Genomic DNA, 21,510 nt, shown 5'->3' with positions numbered 1-21,510 from the left:
TGTCCTGAGACTGCAGGGGAATCCTGGAGAGTGAGGTATTGAGGGAATCCCCAGTTCTGCAGCACGCCGCAATATAAAGTTAAGAAAACTAAACAACCGAGAGAAATATATGTCTACTACCTCAGATTTAACGTTTGATCTGTACATCAGCATCGGCTGATAACATAATCTCGGTCACGACAGAGAAAGCTGTGCAAAACTTACATGTACAAAAGTAGAAGACTATGAAGACTTCGATGCAAACACAGCTTTGTCTTTATCAGCTTTTCCATATGATAATCATCACAATTCATCGCCCTGATAATAATCACAAATAGCCTAATAATCATTTCTGTAATTCAACGAATGAATGAGTCTCTCACCCGTTGCTCTATAGTTTTCTTCGTCAACAGCCGCTTGCACCCGCTGCTGGTGAGGCCGACTAACAGCTATGGAGATCATCAATCGGCAATCTACTGATATTCCTGCCGTTCCCGGATATCAAATGTTGAATTTTCTGTCGAATTTGAACCACTGAATTTGTGGAAGCGAATTTGTAAAGTGAAATAAAATGGACCGAACATTTTCGGTCGAATATTATAGGTTGTATTTTTAAACAGAATGAACATTCTGGAAGTGAAATCTGAAAGGTGAATATGGATTATTGAATTTTTAATAATGAAAACGTGTGTGAAAGGTTTTGAATTGAAATATTCACAGCTTAAATATACAACCATGTTGAATTTCAGCCTAAAAAAATGCAAGCCCTGAAAACACAATGCTTTAAAATGCAAGCAGGGTTAATGCAATGCATATTTTTTCAAGTATAGTGCAATTCAACAAGCTTTTTTTTTTTTGTCATTATTTTACTTCCATACGTCTGCGTGAAGCCCATATATGGAGATGGTTTGGGCGTGTTTTATGCAAATGACTAACCTCATGCACTCGGCCGTTCATTTAGAATACGCCGAATTCACTAACATCAGAACGATGTTAAGAACAAATTCATGTGCGTACAAACGTGTTGTGAATTAGGCAGAGGTTTTTTGTGAGAAGTTCTCCTGTTCAGTTCACATTTATTTGTATAGTGCTTTTCACAATACACATCGTTTCAAAGCAGCTTTATAGAAAATGCACAAGTCCACATTACAATTTAGAGTGATCTGTTATCAGAGCTAACAGTCTAAGTTATGTATTTCAGAGTCACAGTTTGTACAATGGAATAATTTAATGAAGAAACAATGAGCTCATTGAACTAATGAATCCTGTGCATACAAATACGAAATAATCCACGCAATTATTAGTGAATGAGACCCATTCTGTTTTTCTTCAGCAACCTCCATTCCCCGATGTTACCGGGCCGTTATCATTCATGGCTTTGTGGAAGAGCTTGTGGTGAATGAGGATCCAGAGTACCAGTGGATCGACCGTATCAGAACCCCTCGTGCATCCAACGAGGCCCGACAGAGACTCATCTTTCTCATGTCAGGTACCCATACACAAACGGTGTTCAAGAGAGACCGAAAGATATATGTAGGAGATATGAATTGTTCCAATAGTTTTCATAAGTTGCCAGTAGGGGTGTAACGGTACACGCATTCATCCTGAAATATTTTGGTACGAGTCTTTCGTTTTGGTACACGTACACTGAAGGAATACAGTGTTGTTTTAAACACTGCAAGTGTGGAACTTCTCTGTGTGTGCAATGAGTTTTCCCCATAGGATGAGACAGTGAGCTGCTGCCGGATAAGTGCACGATTCAAGTCGTCTTAAACATGAGATGTGCTTCAAGCTAAATCATAAAACTACGTGGCTTGTTGCACTGTCTGATGTGCGTGTTGTTTAATGCATTTGAGATGCACAGCTTACATCTCACAGTTGTATACTTGCCTGTAAATGTTACAAATTCATGCAAGTACTAACATTTCATGTAAAGCATTATCCTGAAAGCAAGCGAGTCTACGTTTAACTTCACAAAGGCGGGCATGTTGACATAATTTTTGTGTGATTTTGTACATTTAAGCGCAAGACTTTAAAGGGATACTCCACTTTTTTTGGAAATAAGCTAATTTTACAACTCCCCCAGAGTTAAACAGTTGAGTTTTACCGTTTTTGAATCCATTCAGCCGATCTCCGGGTCTGGCGGTACCACTTTTAGCATAGCTTAGCATAGATCATTGAATCGGACAGGACCATTAGCATCTCTCTCAAAAAAATGACCAAAGAGTTTCGATATTTTTCCTATTTAAAACTTGACTCTTCTGTAGTTACATCGTCTACTAAGACTGACGGAAAATGTAAAGTTGCGATTTTCTAGGCTGATATTGCTAGGAACTATACTCTCATTCCTGCGTAATAATCAAGAAACTTTGCTGCCGTACCATGAGTCCAGCAGGCGTAATGATATGAGCGCCTGAAAATAGTCCCCAGCTCGGTAACTTCCAACGTGACCGGGACTAAGTTTGTCTAACCTATTAGACCTATTTTCTAGGGATGCACCGAAATGAAAATTCTTGGCCGAAACCGAAAACCGAAAAAGAGGAAACCAAGGCCGAAAACCGAAAACCGAAACACCGAAAGAAATTATGCCAATTATTGTTAGTACCATTGCATTTATGGCTATGACTGTGTACTAAGTTTACTAAAATCAAGGCATTGCAATTGCATAAATTAATATTAAAGTTTCAAAGAATAAATCCATTAAAATTGTATGCAAATATTTATTTAGCATTTGCAAAGTATAAAATTAAATGTTTAACTTGACCCCACTCATGTGTACATTAAATAATAATGTAAAAGCCTACTGGCCTGGAGAAAGGTTTAAAAATGAAATGTTCTCTCATAAAAACAAAGTGCATTTAGGTCAATACTGCCATAGCCCAAAATAATATCTGCAGTTATATGCTCATGGACGTGAGTTGCAAAAACCATAAACAGCTCAGGTAAACCTCTGAGAAATGACGGCTGCTCTGCACACACACGCAAAGGTCTCTCGCTCCCTCTCTCTGCCGCGCGCGCTACGTATGCGCGCTCATGCTCGCCTCGCTCGCGATTCCGGGAGATTTAAACTAATTTGCGGGCATTAGGGAGCCGGTATCAATACGCGGGAGACTCCCGGAACTTCCGGAAGACTTGGGATGTCTGTGTTTTGAAAATCGCTGTCCGTGGGTCACTCTTAGATATATTTAAATACGTCCACACCGCAGATATGTAATGTTGCTTCAGACAAGCACGTGCAGGTCGCGGTATCTGCTGTTTGCGTCATCACAACATTTCGGCCGTATTGTTTCGGTGATAAAAGTCTTTCGGCCGAAAACCGAAAATGCACTTTTGGGCCATTTTCGGCCGAAAATTTTCGGTGGCCGAATATTCGGTGCATCCCTACTATTTTCAGGCGCTGCGTCATATCATTACGCCTGCTGCACTCATGGTACGGCAGCAAAGTTTCTTAAAGAGAGATGCTAATGGTCCTGTCCGATTCAATGATCTATGCTAAGCTATGCTAAAAGTGGTACCGCCAGACCCGGAGATCGGCTGAATGGATTCAAAAACGGTAAAACTCAACTGTTTAACTCTGGGGGAGTTGTAAAATTAGCCTATTTCCAAAAAAAGTGGAGTATCCCTTTAAAGAGAACTCAATATTTGCGCTCTGTCTGAGACGCGACTTTCTGTGTGCGCGCTTCGGATGAACGCATACACAAATCTTCTCACAGTGTGCATGAGTTCTCATTCGCGTCTTCTTGCTCTTGAATGTTTAAATTGGCAAGGCTTAAATGAGTTTAGTTTAAACACAGATAGCAACGTGTGCTGTTCAGGTCTCACCTGCGCTTGCTCGCTATCAACACCCGGTGATGACGACGTAAACGGTCATATTAGAGCATACGTCACTCGCATTGAACAAAGTTTAGGGGAAAGCAGAATTCATATCCATCAATAAACATACATTAGCCTAACTGTCTGTTTTATGCGTTGCTATTTTTAACAAACCATATTATAGATTTGCCCAATATTATTGAGTATTTGCCTTTTTTCACACTTTTTCAGTGAAATCAGTGGATTGTGAAAATTTGACATGATCTAGGACATTTATACTTTACAATATTGATCTACTCTTACTAATTCTACTTTAAGTTGCTTTGGCCAAGATCATGTTTAAAGACAACTTACTGTGTCACTGTGTGCAATCTGAGACACTCCTGACAATATTTTCTTGGCTCGTGTGGTGGGTGTGTAAATGCATACGTGTTTCTGTTGTAGGTGAATTGCAGAGGAAGATAGGTCTGAAGGTGCTGGAGATGGGAGGGAATGCAGTGGTTGGGTACCTGCAGTGTTTTGATCTGGAAGGGGAATCAGGCCTTGTGGTTCGTGCCATCGGGACAGCCTGCACACTTGAGAAAATCAGCACACTCCCTGCCACAGCCACACTCCCCAGCAACTCCTCTCCTTCAAAAGACATAAAAGAGTAAGTGTCACAACACACACAAACCTCCTCTCTTCCAAATCAAATATACAATGCCACTGTTCATGCGTATGTGCATGTCAGCATCAAGTCTTGCATTTGGAATTTGTGGTTGTTTTGCTTTTCTTATAGCTATGTCAGTTCATCTGCAGTACATTTGACTAATTTATTGGTCCCACTTTATATTAAGTGGTTTAAGTACTATGTACTTACATCGAAAATTAAGTACAATGTACTTATTGTGTGGATGTTGTATTGTAAAACACTTTTGCTGCTATTGAGGTGTGATACTGGTTAGGGTGGTGGTATGGGTAAGTTTAAATGTGGGTTAAGGTGTAAGGGAAGGGTCAACAGTGTAATTACGAATGTAATTGCATACATAAATTACAGCTGTAATTACATGCAGGTATTTTTTTAAATATAAGTACAATGTAAAAACATGTGTTTACACAATAAGTCTATTGTATCAAATTATTCATTTCAATGTAAGTATATAGTACTTAAAGCCACTTAATATAAAGTGGGACCCAAGAATTACATTTTGTATTAGAAATGAATGTGTTGTACATGGGTTATTATTTTAGAAAACGCATCCATGCAATTTTACACCCCTTTAATGAAATAAGAATACAGGCTGTTTGTTTTGAAGTTTCACTCATTGTACACTGCCATTCAAAACTTTGGGGTCTTTAAGTCTCTTATGCTCACCAAGGCTGCGTTTATTTGATCAAAAAGTAAAACATAAATACAGTAAAAACATTAATATTGTGAAATAGTTTTTCAATTTAATGTTTAATTAATTTAAATGACATATGATATATTTTAAAATGTAATTTATTCCTGTGATGCAAAGCTGAATTTTCAGCATCATCACTCCAGTCTTCAGTGTCACATGATCATTCAGAAATCATTGTAATATGCTGATTTGCTGCTCAAGAAAACTGTTGAAATCAGTAGTGCTGCTTATTAGTTTTGTAGAAACTCCAATACCTTTTCTTAATTATTTTTTTAAAGATAGAAGGTTCAAAATAACAGTATTTATTTTAAATATATTTTTTTGATCAATTTAATACAACCTTGCTGAATAAATATTAATTTCTTTAAAAAAAATCATATTGACCCCAAACTTTTGAACGTTAGTGTATCATGATTATGTTTGCATCTAATTGCATCATTTTTATCCCCAGCAACTTATCAAAATATTTTATTAAAATGTTCTAACATTCCTTTGGTTTTATTAAACAGGTATTAATGCAACATGACAAATGGGAAAATGCTGTACAATTGCTCACTGTTTTCTGTTTTTATATTTATAAATGAGTATGAGGGTGTGTGTGTTTGTTTTATGAGTTGCTGTTTTATAATTTCTACAAAAATGCATTCTCAACACACAAACACACCACAATCTTGTCCTCCCCTGCATGTCCTCTTTCTCCCTCTTGCTCTCCCTCGCTGTCTTTTTCTGACGTTCTCCTGCATGCTGCATCTCTCTTGCACTAGCATGCGTTTGCTTTAGACTGCTTAAAGATTAAATGCTGTACAGTTGTGCATTTCAGAACTAGCCGTGGTTTGCATCCGGAGTGCTGCCTTGAGTCTGTTGTGTTTTGTGTTTGTGTTGTCTTTCCACTTGCTCTCTAAGGAGCTGAGAACATTTGAACGGCAGTGACTTGCCTAACTAGACAGCATTTTTGGTGCCGTCTAGGTAGTCAGCTCACTAGGTTTTAAGAAACAGACGATATTTCCTCCCTGTCGGTCTTTGATGCGGTCTACCTTGGGTGTTTGCGTAGGGGTGGGATTCTTTAAAGGGTTAGTTCACCCAAAAAATACTCACCCTCAAGCCATCCTTGGTGTATATGACACAATCAGAGTCATAGCCATCATAGACAGCGGCAGATCTATTTTAGATCTGTTTTAAACTATCAGATGTTTTGTCCTTACGACATGAATGTTTACATCAATTTTGCGCCCTGCAGGACGAACACAAAGAAAGCGCACATGAGCATTTGAAAGCAAACGTCTGTCAGTAATTGAGTTTCATGTATCGAATTTATACTGCATTTCAAATGGCATTAATGATGAAAACATTGAAATGCTGAGAGAATAGATTTTTTTTGTCTCCCATCCCTATGTGTGCGTGTGCATGTTTTTGTTATGTCAATGTTACGTGTGTGCGTCCAAGTTCTCTGTGATTGTACTGTACACAGTGGGTGCATGTGTGTTTAATGTATGAAAAATGGGTGAATGTGTGTGTAGCTCTCCGCAGGCTGCTCCTTCCACTCTCGGATGTCGTTCCACACACAGCAGTCCAGTTCACAGTGCGAGCAGTCGTCTTTCTCAGGGCTTCTCCGTGTCTGTGCCGACACTGCTGTTCGCCGGTATGAAACCCAGACACAGGAGCTCAGAAGCCCCCAGAGCCAGGCAGTGTAGGCAGGTACCCCACGACCCCCATGACCCCGCCACGGACCTCTCACCACCCCCTTGTTCTTCATTGGCAGACAGCTACGACATCACCAGACCCCCCCCCTCCCTTCAGCTGCCAAAGCAACCTCGTTTACAGCTTTAAAACACCTCTGACCAATCAGTGAGCTGCATTCAGCTGTCACTCACAGAGTTTATCCAATCAGAGGTGTGGGTTTAGCTTCTGTGTTTTTAAGTTGTGCGTGCGTACCTTTTATTCACAGGCAGGGTTGTTGAATTTGACATTTTGGCCTTGTAAAGGCAGTAGTCGACCCTTGTTATCAAAGCGTTGTGCTTTGGTTGGCTGAAACACGCTTCTTGTTCATCTCATTTGCATTCTGCCTCTTTTTTGGTTTTCACAGTGTTGGATTTTTTTCCATTTATTTTTTTCTATCCCGCCCACTACATCGTGTGCTTTCCTGTCTCTTCTTGACATCCTCACGCTCTACCCTTTCAGCAGCAAGCAGTCATCACTTTTCCTTCTTTCTTTCTCTACCTCTATTCCTTCTTCACACATAAACACACACACACGCATGCACAAGCTCAAACATACGCACACGGGCACAGTCCTCATGTATGACCCTGTGAGTCCGTGTGTGTTGATGGTGTGTGTTACTCCTTGCTCTGACAGGCCAGGTTTTGGGGAGGAGGGTCCAGGCGTCCCGTTGTCCTCAGGACCCCCCACCCCTCTGAGAGCACAAACCTTCTCCTCCTTCTCCCCCTCCAAGTCCTACAGTCGCCAGTCCTCCTCCTCTGACACAGAGCTCAGCTTAACCCCCAAAACCGGTAAGATACCCGTCCCCACCTGACCTCAGGCACTCTGCCAGACACTCTCTCTCTCTTTCTCTCTCTATGGGCCTTGATTTTAATCTCTTATCAGTGTGCTGATCCCAGTATCAAGGCCTAGAGGCAGAGGGTGTAGGGCACAGTGTCTCTGCATATTTTGTTTAGTTTATTTAATTTATGTTTGTTGTGTTGTCCCTCCATTATTTCTTTATCTGCATGTGTGAAATGTTTATTTTTATTTGACTCTAGGCTGTGATCTCGTATTTTGTACATTTGGAAGTAAAAGAAATTATATATTTTGTATCTTTCCGTGGATGCAACCTGCTCACCTTTATGCTAAATCCTTGGTTTGGTATACAAAATAGGTCACTAATTATTTGTTTCATGCTGAACCAAGGAGCTTATATTTTTACAGTAAGGTTACATTTTAAAAGTGATAGGTCAACCAAAAATTAAAGTTCTGTCATTTACTCACCCTCATATTGTTCCAAACCTGTATGACATTATTTCCTCCGTGTAACACAAAAAAAAGATATTTTGAGAATTTTTGTCCATACTATGGAAATAAATGGGGTCCAATGTTGTTTTGCTTCCCAACATTCTTCATAATATCTTCCTTTGTGTTCCGCAGAAGAAAGTAATTCGATATATTTAATTCGAAAAAGAAGAATGAACTGATGTGACGTCATTTCGAACATAATCAGGCCGAAACAAAGTTCGTTTTGGGAGTTTGAAACTCCGGCTGCAAAACACATTTGTACTACCATTGGTCAGTGGCGATTACGTAATAGGTAGGTGTGCGCGTAGGCTCCGCCTTCTTTCACGCTGAAATCTTTTCTAGTTCATTTGGCCTGTTCAGTTGGTCGAGGTCAGACGTCCGTGAGTGAAAACATGAACATATTGGAGAGCTGCTTTATAGTAGAAAATGTTGTATTTCTGATGAAACGAGACACTTACACTGTTTTTCATGTTTAAAATGATAAAGCTGCTTGATTTTAAGCAATCTATTGTATAAAGTGCTATATAAATAACATCACGTAACTTTACTAGAGTGCCGAATTGCAGAGCTCGTGCAAACATATCCATGTCGATATGATCAGGTGCTTTTCTTATGCTTTATTAAAAAAATGCTTGCCGTTTTCTAAATTTTGCTGTGTTTATTTTGTTATTGAGAGGAAAGTGTGCAGCACATATTTGCATATTCATGTTAACTCAGCTCTCAGCAATCTAGGCGGTGTCGGATGTCCACTAACAGTATATCGCTGGTCACGTATTTCGAACTTCATTTTACCCCTAAACGAAGAACGAAAAGTAACTTTGCCGTGAGTATATCGGGACCTTAAATGATGACAGAATTAGAATTTTTGGATGGACTTTCGCTTTAACATGAGGCCTCTGAAGAGAGATATTTTGTGAAGTAGATAATTGGGAGATCATGTGCTTGATTACAACAATGCTAGCAGTAGCACAGATGGGATCATCCCTATGTTCCCACAAATGGCCTACCCCTGACCCCACCCCTAAACCTACCCGTAACTGGGGTTTAGACAAATCGTAAAAAAAAAAAAAAAATCGTAGAAATGTGGGAACATAGGGCTGACCCCGCACAGATAGTCTGCGTAAATGTGCTGAGTGTTTTTCTGAAGGTTTCACAACTTAAATAAGAGACTTTTTGAAAACCAACGATAAGGTGCAGCTTTTCCTTGCAGACACCCTAATTTACAGAAACCTGATGATCTAAATTCATTCAACACTATCTTTTCATTTTTTATTGTAAAATGACTATAAAGTTTTTCAAACTTTTCCTCTTAAATCACTTTAAGCATCCTGTGAAAGCAAACAATGACTTGTTAATGTGCACAAGAAACAAAAGGGCACAGTACATTATAAATATTGTGTATATTTTATCTTCATCATTTTCTCTCCTCTGTTGTTCATCCTTTATAAGTTTTACATAAAAAACATTGTAATTTATGAAATGTTGCTGTATCCTTGTCTTTTAGTGTTTTCATATGAAATGCAAGAATCTCTTTAAGCAGATTTACCTAAAGTGTAGAATTATATTTTCTACATTTTGAAATAAAAAGGTTTGAACTTCATATTTACCCACATATGAAAATGTTATATTCTCACCCTCATGTCGTTCTATGTTTCCATACAACATTAGTTTATAGCAGTGGTTCTCAATTCCAGTCCTCAGGACCCGCTGCTCTGCACATTTTGTATGTCTCCCTTATTTAGCACACCTGAACCAGATCATCAGCTCATTAGGAGAGACTCCATGAACTGAACTGAGTGTGTCAGATAAGAGAGACATACAAAATGTGCAGAGCAAGGGGTCCCGAGGACTGGAATTGAGAACCACTGGTTTATAGTGACCATGTCTGTCAAGCTAAAAAGAAAATCACCATTAGAAAACATAAAAGCATAATTTTTGTAGTCCATATGACTAATCAAAGTCTTCTCAAGAGATGAGACAGCTTTGTATGAGGAGTAAACCGAATAATGATAATTCACAGAGGTAGTCGAAGTCAAGTCAAAAATCTGAAAGGGACTACAAAAGTCATTCTGACAGAAGTTTCAGTTTTGGATGAACTGTATACAGTGTCTACCGTCAAAAACAACCTGCTGGAAATAAAACCCTGGGAAACCTGTGACTTTCTGACCTTTTTTTTTATTTTATTTTTGATCTCTCATCAGTTTGCATCCCTTTCTTTCTGAGTTCCTCTTTCTTTTTACATTTCAGTCACCCACCCCCCTAATTTTTTTCTCATGTGATGTCTTCATACCATCCTCCCCAAACTCTCCTTCTCTCTCATTCTTTCTGTCAGCGAGGATATTTCTGTCTCCCAGTACTCCCGCCCTTGAGTCTGAATCATCTTCCCTCCCCTCTATCCATCTGCCCCATCACTTTCGGCCAGGGATGGCTTCCTGGAGTTCAGCTCCTCCCCCACTCCATGTCAGCCAATCAGACACAGCCATGCTGAGAAAGAGCGTGTCTTTCAGTGAGGAACTGCTGCTGGCGGCCTCTGGTAGGACACACTCACCGCTGCCCCTATGGCCTTTGACCCTTGGTGCAGGGATTGCATCCAGTGTGACCACACCAACCGCTGTGCTGCCCCCTGGCAGAATAACATGCCTGTCGCTCATTTGCCCACATTTTCCACAAACGCACTCTGAGTGCTTATGATAGAGCAGTGTGGTTTCATTTCTTTTGAGCACTCTGATTTAACAAAACCCCACTTGCATGTTTTTTCAGCCTGACTGGAAGTTAGATTCCTCCGCCAATGGAAGAGCAAACAAGAAAAGCAAACCACTGGCCCTCAGTCATCTGTCTGGTTCCATAAAATCTAATTTCCTAGTGCCTGGGCTCTGAGCTTGTGTGTCTGAAACTGTTTGTTAATTGTTTTAATCTGTCCAAATGTGATGACTAGATAAAGTTTCCCAGCTAGTGAATGAGTTGAAACTGCTTGTGATGAATGTTGTATCTTAAATGTCTTAAGAGTCTCTGAATGTTTTCTATGGGTTCATATTTGTTTCTTTAAGTGCTAATCCAACTAATGTAATTATTACATTTTTAGAATGTAAAGTTTGTCTTGTGTTTTCAAAATGGATGGGAACATATTCAATTCTTTATATTAGACCGCTGCTCTACCCAGTAGAGTGTTGAAAGTCACTAATTGGCTATCAAGGCTATGTGCACCAAATGAATTATACCACCGTTCAAAAGTTTGGGGTCAGTACGAATTTATTTATTTATTTAAAGAAATTATATTTATATGAATGTTTCTTGAGCAGAAAATCAGCATATTAAAATGATTTCTGAAGGATCATGTGACACTGAAGACTGGACTGCTTTAACGTCACAGGAATAAATCACATTTTAAAATATAATACAATAGAAAACAGTTTGAAATTGTAACATTTCACAATATTACTGTTGTACTGTATTTTATTTTATTAAATAAATGCAATCTTGGTGACCATAAAATACTTTTTTCTAAAATCTTGTCGATTCCAAAACTTTTGAACGGTAGTGTTTAACTATTTTTGCATGCACATAATTTCTTTATTCAGGTATTCTGGTCAAGCCTTTATAAATAAAAATAGGTTATTATATAAAAAAAGTTATATATGCTCCACAGCAATTGGAATATTCCTGTATGCATGTTCTTTTCCTACTTTGACAACAGCACACAAGAGTTAAATAAATAATTAAATGTAGGCCATGAGGCTCTTTTCTATATCAATTTCCTTTTCGCTTGAAAAATGTTTCCTCTTTTAAATAACATATACAGATATAAACGAGTAAGTTGTTTACATGACAAGAATTCAGAATAATATTACTAGAATTACTAATAAATGCTATTTTAATTCATATAAGATTATTTTTCTGCATGTAAACAGTCATAGTCACACAGAAGAGGTGAATGTACAGTATGTGAGTGCATGAGATATTGTAACATTGTTTATTTGGTTTTGAAGTGAAGTATTGTTTGCCATCTTTCATTTCCCCTGAATTGCGCTCTCTTCACCAACAGGAATGGGAAGTGGCGGCAGTGCAGGGAAGGAGGCGGGGCCTCTTAAAGCTCTTCTGAGGCAGCAGACCCAATCAGCGCTGGAGCAGAGAGTAAGACAAAGACAATATATTCACATGTATTTATATATTCACGATCACAAAAGACTGGTGATTATGAGAGTTATGTTTCTCCAATCTTTCGCTCTCTCACTTGGATTCCAGGGGGTTTCATCATCCTCTGAAGCATTTGTTAGGACAGGGGTATGTCTGGAGAGGGCATGGCGAATGTTTCTGGTTGTAGAATCTTTCGTTTATCTTGTTTCCCATACTCCTCCCTGTTTGAGAACTTTGAACTGGAAGACCTGCATCTCTTCTACTGTCCTATTGACATCATTATCAAACCAATGGCACATTAGTATTGTGACAATTGGTTTGGGCGTTATGTGGTTATGCACCCATTTACATGGAGAATGTTCTAGAACCTCTGACAGGTGCTAGGAAGCTCTCATGTTTACTTGTATGTCACAGTTTTGCTGTAATCTTTGTCTGGTTTTGTTCCAGGGGTTAAATGTCTTGTGAAATAATGATTAATGTAGCCTAAATGAAGAGCCAGAGTTTTTGAAGCCTGTGTCTTTACACTCATATGGATGAGGAAAAAAAAACAGGTGCTGGTAACAATTTTGTTCAGGCTTTTTATCAGGACTTGAATATTCATTATGCATTTGAGTGGTACGTAAGTTAAGTAAATATAAGGGCCTCCATATGCGTTTATATGCATCTAAACTGAGGACCACTGTTTAAACCACTTACATCTACTGAAAGTCCTGATGTATTGCACTGCGCAGAGTTGTTACCCAGTTAAACAGCCTAAAGTGTTAGAATCTCTGTATCTCTGCATGAGTCTTGTGTTGTAATTTCTAAATATCGACAATGTAATGGCACGACCCGCAGGTTTCAATTTCTGTGCTGTAAAAAATCTTCAGTTGTGTGTGAAGATTTCATTACAGAAGTTCACCCGTTCACCCGACATTTGCTAGAATGCCAGTGGGTCACCTGGGTCCGTTCTGTATGAACCCTCCATCACCGTTCTGTGTGTTTCAGGAATACCCTTTCTTCACGTTGACCTCCTTCCCACCTGGATTTCTCCTCCATTTGGGGGGCGTAGTCAGTGCACGCTCAGTAAAGCTTCTGGATCGAATTCACAACCCAGGTAAGATGGCTCGTATTACACAGGCACAAACATAAATACCTGCAACACACCAAATATATGATACATTAATATAATTTCAAACAACAAAACTTTACTGTAGTAAGTACTAGGGCTGGGTTGAGAATATTGATTTCTCGATTTTAATCGATTAGCCAATATTGATGCTTGAGTCCCCTAGAATCAGTCTTTTTAGTCTATGCTGTTTTCAGTTTATGCGTGAACAAATCTTCACTAAACATTATTTGTAGCACACCTCCCATCCAATAAATCGCAATAGGCTTTGTGTTTTACTTTGATATGAGACCGTCTCAGTTTTCAAATTCTGTCAATTTAATTACAAAATTCAAACAATAAATACCACTTTGGTGCGCTTTAATGTGACAGATTGCCATAGCCGCCTCAGTTTAAGTGAAGTGACTCAGCAGAGCTTAAGTGAACCAGTCGTCTCTTCCTCTTTACTACTAGTTAGCCCACAGCATGAAATAAACACAGAAGGCTTGTTGAAAAAATACAGTGCAACTCACTGTAATATTGCATCACTCAGTGTTTCAACCGTGGAAAGATGTCTATAAAACAACAAACAATATGTCTTGTAATGTAGCATTTACCTCAAAAAAGCCATTCAGTGTCCATAGTTTGTTAGTCAGCTAGAAAAAAATAGCTCTGGACAGGAGCATTTTACTTATTATATACACTATATTACACACACATATATATATATATATATATATATATATATATATATATATATATATATATAAAACATACTATGTATGTTTGAATAAATACGTTATTTATTTGTTAAATACGTTATTTATAAGTTATTTGAATATATACGTTACAAATCAGTTATTAATTTTAACCTTTAATATTAATGTACCAGGTTTCCTGTATAGTTTACTGCATTAGTTGAGAGAATTTTCCTTGAGAACAATTGACATTTATACTGAACCTGATCTATATCCAAATAAATTAATATAAAGTGAAATCGAATCGAGATCAGAATCGAATCACAAGCTTGTGAATTGAAATTGAATTGTGAAATTTGTGTTAGTACCCAGCCCTAGTAAGAACACATACAGCAGGTGTATTCGTGAGGCAGTTTGGAAGTGTGCATGTTGTGTGCATGGCTTTCGTTGTATTTACAATTTCAGTTCGTTGTACAGTATATGTTCTGCATCACGTGCACCATTTTCTTGGCCTTACGTTTGTCCTCTCTAGCTGGGCCTGAATTTCGTTTTGGAAAATGGGGGGAATTCCCCCCTTAGGTGACTTATGGGGGGGATTGTTTAATTTGATTTTTAATTACAATTATTTCATCTAAATCCTAAATGTATTTGTGTTTTTACAAGGAGGTACATTTTTCACGCAATAGCTTACACACAGCACAAGTAAGCTTGGTTTTACAAACAGTCAGTTAACAGTACAATAAGAACAAATAAATCACAAGCTGTAGCACAAATAAATACAATAGAATAGAATAAGGATAAAGAACGTTTTTTTTAGGTAGGTCTAACGTTAGTATTCAGGTACAGAAATGCTAAAGAAATTGAATAAAGTAATTAAATGTAAAATACCACTGTATAGTCTTCACTGTAAACTTAAATACTGATTAATCCTTAAATTTAAAGTAACAAAAGTTATTCAGTCAAGAGCAGTATGATTTTCTCTGCCTTTTGTTGTTTGATTAGCATTAATGACAGACAGCAGCAGGTTTATTTGCTTGCTTCACTCAAATGCACAGATCCAATGTACTGTTACACGTTTTCTTTCTCAACTGTTCACGTTCACTGAAGACATAACCGACTTTGTTTACATGGATGGTCACCAAGACAGGCATCTTGACATCATTTTTGTGTGTATTTGGTCATTTAAGTGCAAAAAGCTTCGAAAAAGTACTTTATGTGGGCGCACTTTGGATGCAACTCTCAGAGAGTGTACAAGTACCGAAAACTTTAAAATCGCTTGAATGTTTAAATTGGCAAAATGTGATGTGGGCAAGTAATAATTCCGACTATCCCGAAATGCGAGCTAAAATGTTGTATCGCACCTTGGAGCTGGCTTGTAGTGCAGACCCAGTGTGCTTATGTGAAGCGGCTTGCCCCTCATAAGATACAGAGTGACCGAGAGAGCGAGCGAGGGTGAGGAAGAAGACGCCAAACTGCTGAATCATTGATTTGATCTGATATTCAGTGTGGATTAATTTACTCATCTAACCTTACGGGAAGTTCCCGCGCTGTGAGCGTGAAACCTGTGGGAACGAGTAAGACTACCCGCAATCCCATGCCGAAATTCAGGCCCTGTCCAGCATATAATGCTCTGTTACTCTTCTTTGCTTATAGAAGATTTTGAGACATCCATCTCCCCTGAACATTATTTTTGCCTGTTGCATTTTTTCACATGCACAAAGAATTACTTTTTGTAAACCTGCACATGCCCTTTCTAATCTGTACTAACATTGCATTATAGAGGATGTAAATATTGGCATTGATGCAATTTAAAAATTCGAATTATTGTTTTGTAAAATATTTCAATTTCCATCTCTGAAGGAAGGTTCTGGCAAGGTTCTCTGCGTTCTCATGGGCACTTTAATCACAGCTGTAGAAAACGCAAATGCTATCTGAATTTACAATTGTGTACCACCATTTTGTACCACCATGTCTATAGACTTCAGAGAGTTTGTAGTGCTGTTCTCCAGTGCATAATTATGAATCAGACCAAAATAATCATATTTAATTCATGGTGCACTGCATAACATTTTTTATTCTTGTCAGGGCGAATTTTTACATCCTTGTTGCATGATACTTTGTGTATATAATCCCCTTTTTTTCCTTTTTTTTTTATCTACCCATTTTTTTTTTTTTTTTTTATGGCATAATTCTCATTCATTCTATCATCAGTATGACCGTACCTTTTGTCTCCTTTTGTAAGGCTGCCCACTGCAGTGATCTCTGATCGCATTTGTTTAAAACATGCATGTATTCAAGCTTCAAGCTAACCAAGCTGAGCCATTACCTACTAATTTACATTTCAAATGCTGACGTGTTTCCAAATTAGGCATCATACAGAGAAACTGTTATTTTGTTAGTGGAGTGTAATTAAAAGGCAGAAAACTTTAATTAAGCTCTAGAGTGCAGAAGGGTATCTGTTGCTTTATTTTGTTAATTATAACGTATAGATGACTGCATACACACAAACACCCACAATTTTCATTTAACAAAATACAACTGAAATGCATCTACAACTACATCTGTGTATGAAAGTTTTAACTGTGTGTGTGTGTGTGCGCATTAATTAAAGCATGGTTTGGTTGAAGGAGCTGCTCATGTAGTTTTTATGGTAGATGTGCTGATTTAGAGCCTCTGACATAGTGCTGCTGCTGCATGCTTCTCTCTCTCTCTCTCTCTCTCTCTCTCTCTCTCTCTCTCTCTCTCCCTCTCTCTCTCTCTCTCTCCCTCTCTCTCTCTCTCTCTTTTCCTTCCTTCACCTCTTTTTCCCTTGATTCTCTATATTATTCCTCTCTGTGATTCTGTCCATCTCTTCTCTCTTGCTCTCGTTCTCGTGGCCACCCTCTCAGATAACTTTTGTCTGACTTTGCAGTTCCTGTGGAGTGGTGTTGTCCAGTGTTGTGTTCTTGTTTGTAGTTGGTGTTTGGTTTTCTTTTTCTTTTCTTTTCTGCTCTCTCTCTCTCTCTCTCTCTCTCTCTCTCTCTCTCTCTCTCTCTCTCTCTCTCTCTCTCTCTCTCTCTCTATCTATCTATCTATCTATCTCTATCTCTCTCTCTTTCTTTCTCTCTTTTTCTCTCCACTCTTTTAACCGATCTACTAATGTGGCGATTTGGCTCAGCCTTGGGTAACACCAGATCATACAAACTGCTAGACTGGAATAGTTTCACTGCAGGTACTACCCTACCCTCAGTCCTGCTTTACACACACACACACACACACACACACACACACACACACACACACACACACACACACACACACACACACACACACACACACTTATACGCAGCCCCTGGCAGCTCAGCTGTTATGTAATTATCTAATGATTGAATATTATCAGGTTCTATGTAGTATTGTGTCTTAAATTGATAGATTACCCAATAATGAAAATTCTGTCATTATTTACTCACCCTGTTTTTCAAACACATATGATTTTCTTTCTTCTGAGGAACACCAAAAGAGTTGTCCAGCCGAATGTCCATGCTCTCCTTAAAATTAAATAGTAACCAGAATTCGCTGAAAATCCTTCAAACTTGGCATATAAAGACATATTGCAGTAGGTTTCGCACTGTGTAGTTATAGGAACTTAAAAATAAAATAAAATAGGCCTAGTTATTATTTTCTGTGTTTTTGACCCATGTAAGGTTATGGCACCAAAACCTACTAGCCTAACTTAAATTTAAAATATTGTTAAAGACAAGTAAACAGTCAGTAATAAAATAAGAACAAATAATCAAATTACGAGCAATAGCACAAATAAATACAATAGAACAAACTAAATTAAATAAACTCTGCTCTTCAGGTTTTTTAGTTTGGTCTAACAGTTAGCCTAGCAAGCCAGACCTACATCAAGATGTTAGGTCTGGCAACTCTCCATAGACATGGCTCAATCCAAGGGGCGGGATAAACGGCTGTCTTTCAAATTCCCTCTGCACGCAATAGGACAGCGCTTCAACCAATCAGAGCGTTTTCCCAACAGCGGAGCTAACGTTAGTTGATAGATTCAACTTTTGCCATATCTGGCCGGCAAAACTACGAACACATCTTCCTTTTTTAAGAATGACTTAAGTGCTGTTCTTTGTTCTTTTCAGAAAAAGAAAAGTTTTACTCCAAGTCCTCCAAAGTCGCAGCCAAAGCCAATTCGAAAGACCGCTGTTCGTCATCAGCCATTCTTTGTTTTCAAGTAGCAGGGAATTCACACGGAACCGTCACAACTCTGTCGTCATTATGTTAAGCCCGCCCACCGACTCTATACACGATGTGATTGGCCTGACCAGAGTTTGTTTTTTTCCAGCTCGAAAGTCAACGGAGAGTTGCTAGACTACCCTGGAAGCAAAATAAATTCTGCTGCCGCTAGGGTGCGTCTAGATTTCTAGGCAGTAGTTTTCATGTACAGAAATTGAATAAAGTAATCAAATGTAAAATAACTTTGCATAATATTCACTGTATAAATTAAATATAGCTGAATCATTATTAAAGTTACAAAAGCTGTTCAGTCAAGAGCCATGAGCGTTTTTTCTTTGACTTGTTTGATTAAAGGGCCCCTATTATGCTATTTTAAAGTTTCCTAATGTTGTTGTGGAGTCTCCTACAACATGTTTACATGCATCAAAGGTAAAAGAAAAAACTGTTTAATTTCCTCATAATATACCTTTGCACATCATCACATTTTCAATGACTCTCAAACGACTCGTCAAATGAATCAATCTCTCTAAATCCCGCCTTTCCGCGATATACTCTGCTCTGATTGGCCAGACAGCTCAGTCTGTTGTGATTGGCCCTAACGCGTACAGCGCGTCGAAAACAAAACCGCCCATTGCCATAACAACGTCCGCTCTGCGTGTCCTGAGGCTTCCTACACCGTAAACTAAACACAGTAATGAACAATGACGTTGATTTTACCATATCAATACGCGCGCGAGTCCGATGATGAAACATTGGAAGAACTAGTTATTCAACCCGAACCTCCATCGCAAGGACGACTCGAGTAGGACTCAGTGTTTCTCAGTGATACACTACTCGGTTTGAGGTACATTGTATGAGATGTTGCAACTGTAATTCCTCACCATCAGCATTAACAAGTGCATGTCCATCAACAAACTGATTATTTTACTTGTACTAAACGAGTATTTTTCTAATATATTGCGGTGAACACGTGGAAACTGTATCAATAACAGTCCATGTATACAATATACATTAGCCAAGCTCTAGAGTGAATGATCTGATGTAACATAAACGTTGGTCAAACAAATATTTCCTCAAAGTAGTGAGAATGACAGACAATCTGCATTAACAGACACAGTTATAGGTTATCGTGGTCCACAACTGATTAGCAGAAGTATTTCAGTTAGCCAGTTAGCAGGAGACCTAAGTTACACAATATAAAACTCAAAACTAAGTATTTTGAACACCATCTTTCAAGAGCAAGCGGTTTGTGAATGCTGTATTGAACTTTGAGATTTGAGAAGCAGTCTTCAGTCAAATAAAGGGAACACAGCAAAAGTTTAGGATTACACTGCTGTGATATCATGGTAAAGATTAATTTTAACCACTGATTCTTCACATGCTCGTCCATGGGCAGTGAAAAAAACTGGCTTTACCCTTCACATTGTAGAGCACAGCGTCTTCTCGACATGATGCTATCCAGTATCCACAGGAATCAGCTGTTGGTTTAAGGTTCAAGTTTTCCCTGATGTCTGGGCGGGCAATATTATAATGTTTCGTCTTGACGTCACAACGAAAGGGCTTATGACTCGTTTGAAAAACAATTCATTTCATTGACTTAGAGTCGACTCTTACTTTTGAAAGGCAATAACTTTATATATGGTGCACTCTCAGATTTAAAACTTTGCAGGATGTTTTCATTCACTTAGAGCTATGTTACAGTTATGTTAGGTCATTTTCAAAAATCCATAATAGGGGCCCTTTAACGTTAAAAATGCAGGCAGCAGCAGGAATATTAGGCTGCCGTCACTTTAAGACCTAATGCAGAGATCCAATATACTGTTTTTCTATTCTACTACACTACTCTTCCATTGTTTGTCAATGTAAACACAAGCTAGACGCAGTTTAAATGTTGCGCTTGCGTCTTTTGCTGCGTCTCGCGCGTTACACTGCATTCTAAAAACGTGGCGCTCAAGTTAAAAGAAGTTCAACAAGTTCCGAGCATCGTTCACGCTGGCCCCGGGCCATCGGGCAGTCCTTACAAGTTATGCGCTTATATGCTACATATCATCGAGGCTAAGACTATAACACAATGTGCCTGGACATCTTTCGCTGTTTTTCACATTCGTGGAGTTAGTTCGTGGAGTAATAAATACATGTTAACTTTGTATTTACAAGGCTTGAAAAAAACGTGTGTTGGTGTTTAAGGTAACTTTCGCTTAAGTCACTGGTACTGTAGTTACTATTGTGCTGGGTTTGACCCTACTCTGAAGTAGGAGCTAATTCAGTCCCCCCCAAAATATGTTCCTATAATTAAAATTGTTCCCAGTTCCTGAGTGCGAGCACAACAAAAAGCAGGTGCTTCCGCCAAGACAGTAGTTTTTTTATTGAATTAGACAAAAGAAGATTGTAGGAAATTCATACATGTTTCGAACAACATGAGAGTAAATAAATGACAACGGTTTAAAATTAGGTGAACTTTTCCTTGCATATTCAAAATCTTTGCTCATTGATTTTTGTCAAGAGCGATTACAAATACATTTAAAATAAATAAAATGTGTAAAAATAATCATTTATGCTTATGTTCTAGTCTTAACACATAAAATCTTAAATATACACAGACTCAATTCATATAAACTAATGCTTTTTCTCATTAGTGAGTGTTGCATGAGCTGCCATGCGCTGTGCTTCTGAATGAACGTGTGTCGGGCAGCTGTTGCATGCTTTAGCTGGATGCGTGGCTGTTCTCTGCTCTGGCCGATCATTCCTTGATCTGCTCTGACTGCACTTCACCTGACCCCTTGCCCAGCGTCCACTGCTCCCTGATCACATGACCACTTGATCTACCAATACAGAGAAGTGGACTTAGGAAATGTTCTATTTTCAGTCATGAGACAATGAGATTGTCTCATGACCTCTATGTGCTTGGCAGTGCTGGTTCCTCTGTGGTCATTGTTGCTTCCTGTACTGAAGTAAAAAGGATTCATACATTATGGATGATGATTGTGCCAGCTGATGTGTTCTAATGATATTGATTTGTAGTTATTGCCTGGGTTCGTACTTTTCAGTAGGGGATTTTTAAAATGTATTTAAAGACGTTTGGTTTCTTGACTGAATAATTTTGATATTTTTCATTAATGCATTTTTTTTGTTTTTGTGCAAAAGTTTAATATTGCTCAGGAACTGGAACAGCTGGCAGCAGAGTCCA

General features: G+C 38.6%; 1 protein-coding gene across 6 annotated transcripts in view; it reads left to right on the top strand.

The window, feature by feature from the left end:
• The window catches only part of c2cd5 (C2 calcium dependent domain containing 5), a 49,685-nt gene that overhangs the window by 4,387 nt on the left and 23,788 nt on the right, over positions 1–21,510 (top strand). For all 6 annotated transcript variants that reach the window (XM_084410084.1, XM_084410085.1, XM_084410082.1 and 3 more), the window contains exons 6-10: positions 1,313–1,468; positions 4,237–4,441; positions 7,527–7,681; positions 12,223–12,311; positions 13,302–13,410. In XM_084410084.1, the coding sequence (XP_084266210.1) occupies positions 1,313–1,468; positions 4,237–4,441; positions 7,527–7,681; positions 12,223–12,311; positions 13,302–13,410 (714 nt within the window). The remainder of the gene's footprint in view (positions 1–1,312; positions 1,469–4,236; positions 4,442–7,526; positions 7,682–12,222; positions 12,312–13,301; positions 13,411–21,510) is intronic.

Source organism: Rutilus rutilus, assembly GCF_951802725.1.
Source record: "Rutilus rutilus genome assembly, chromosome: 5".
In the NCBI taxonomy this organism is placed as follows: Eukaryota; Metazoa; Chordata; class Actinopteri; order Cypriniformes; family Leuciscidae; genus Rutilus; species Rutilus rutilus.
This window is presented reverse-complemented; position numbering and strand designations above follow the sequence as displayed.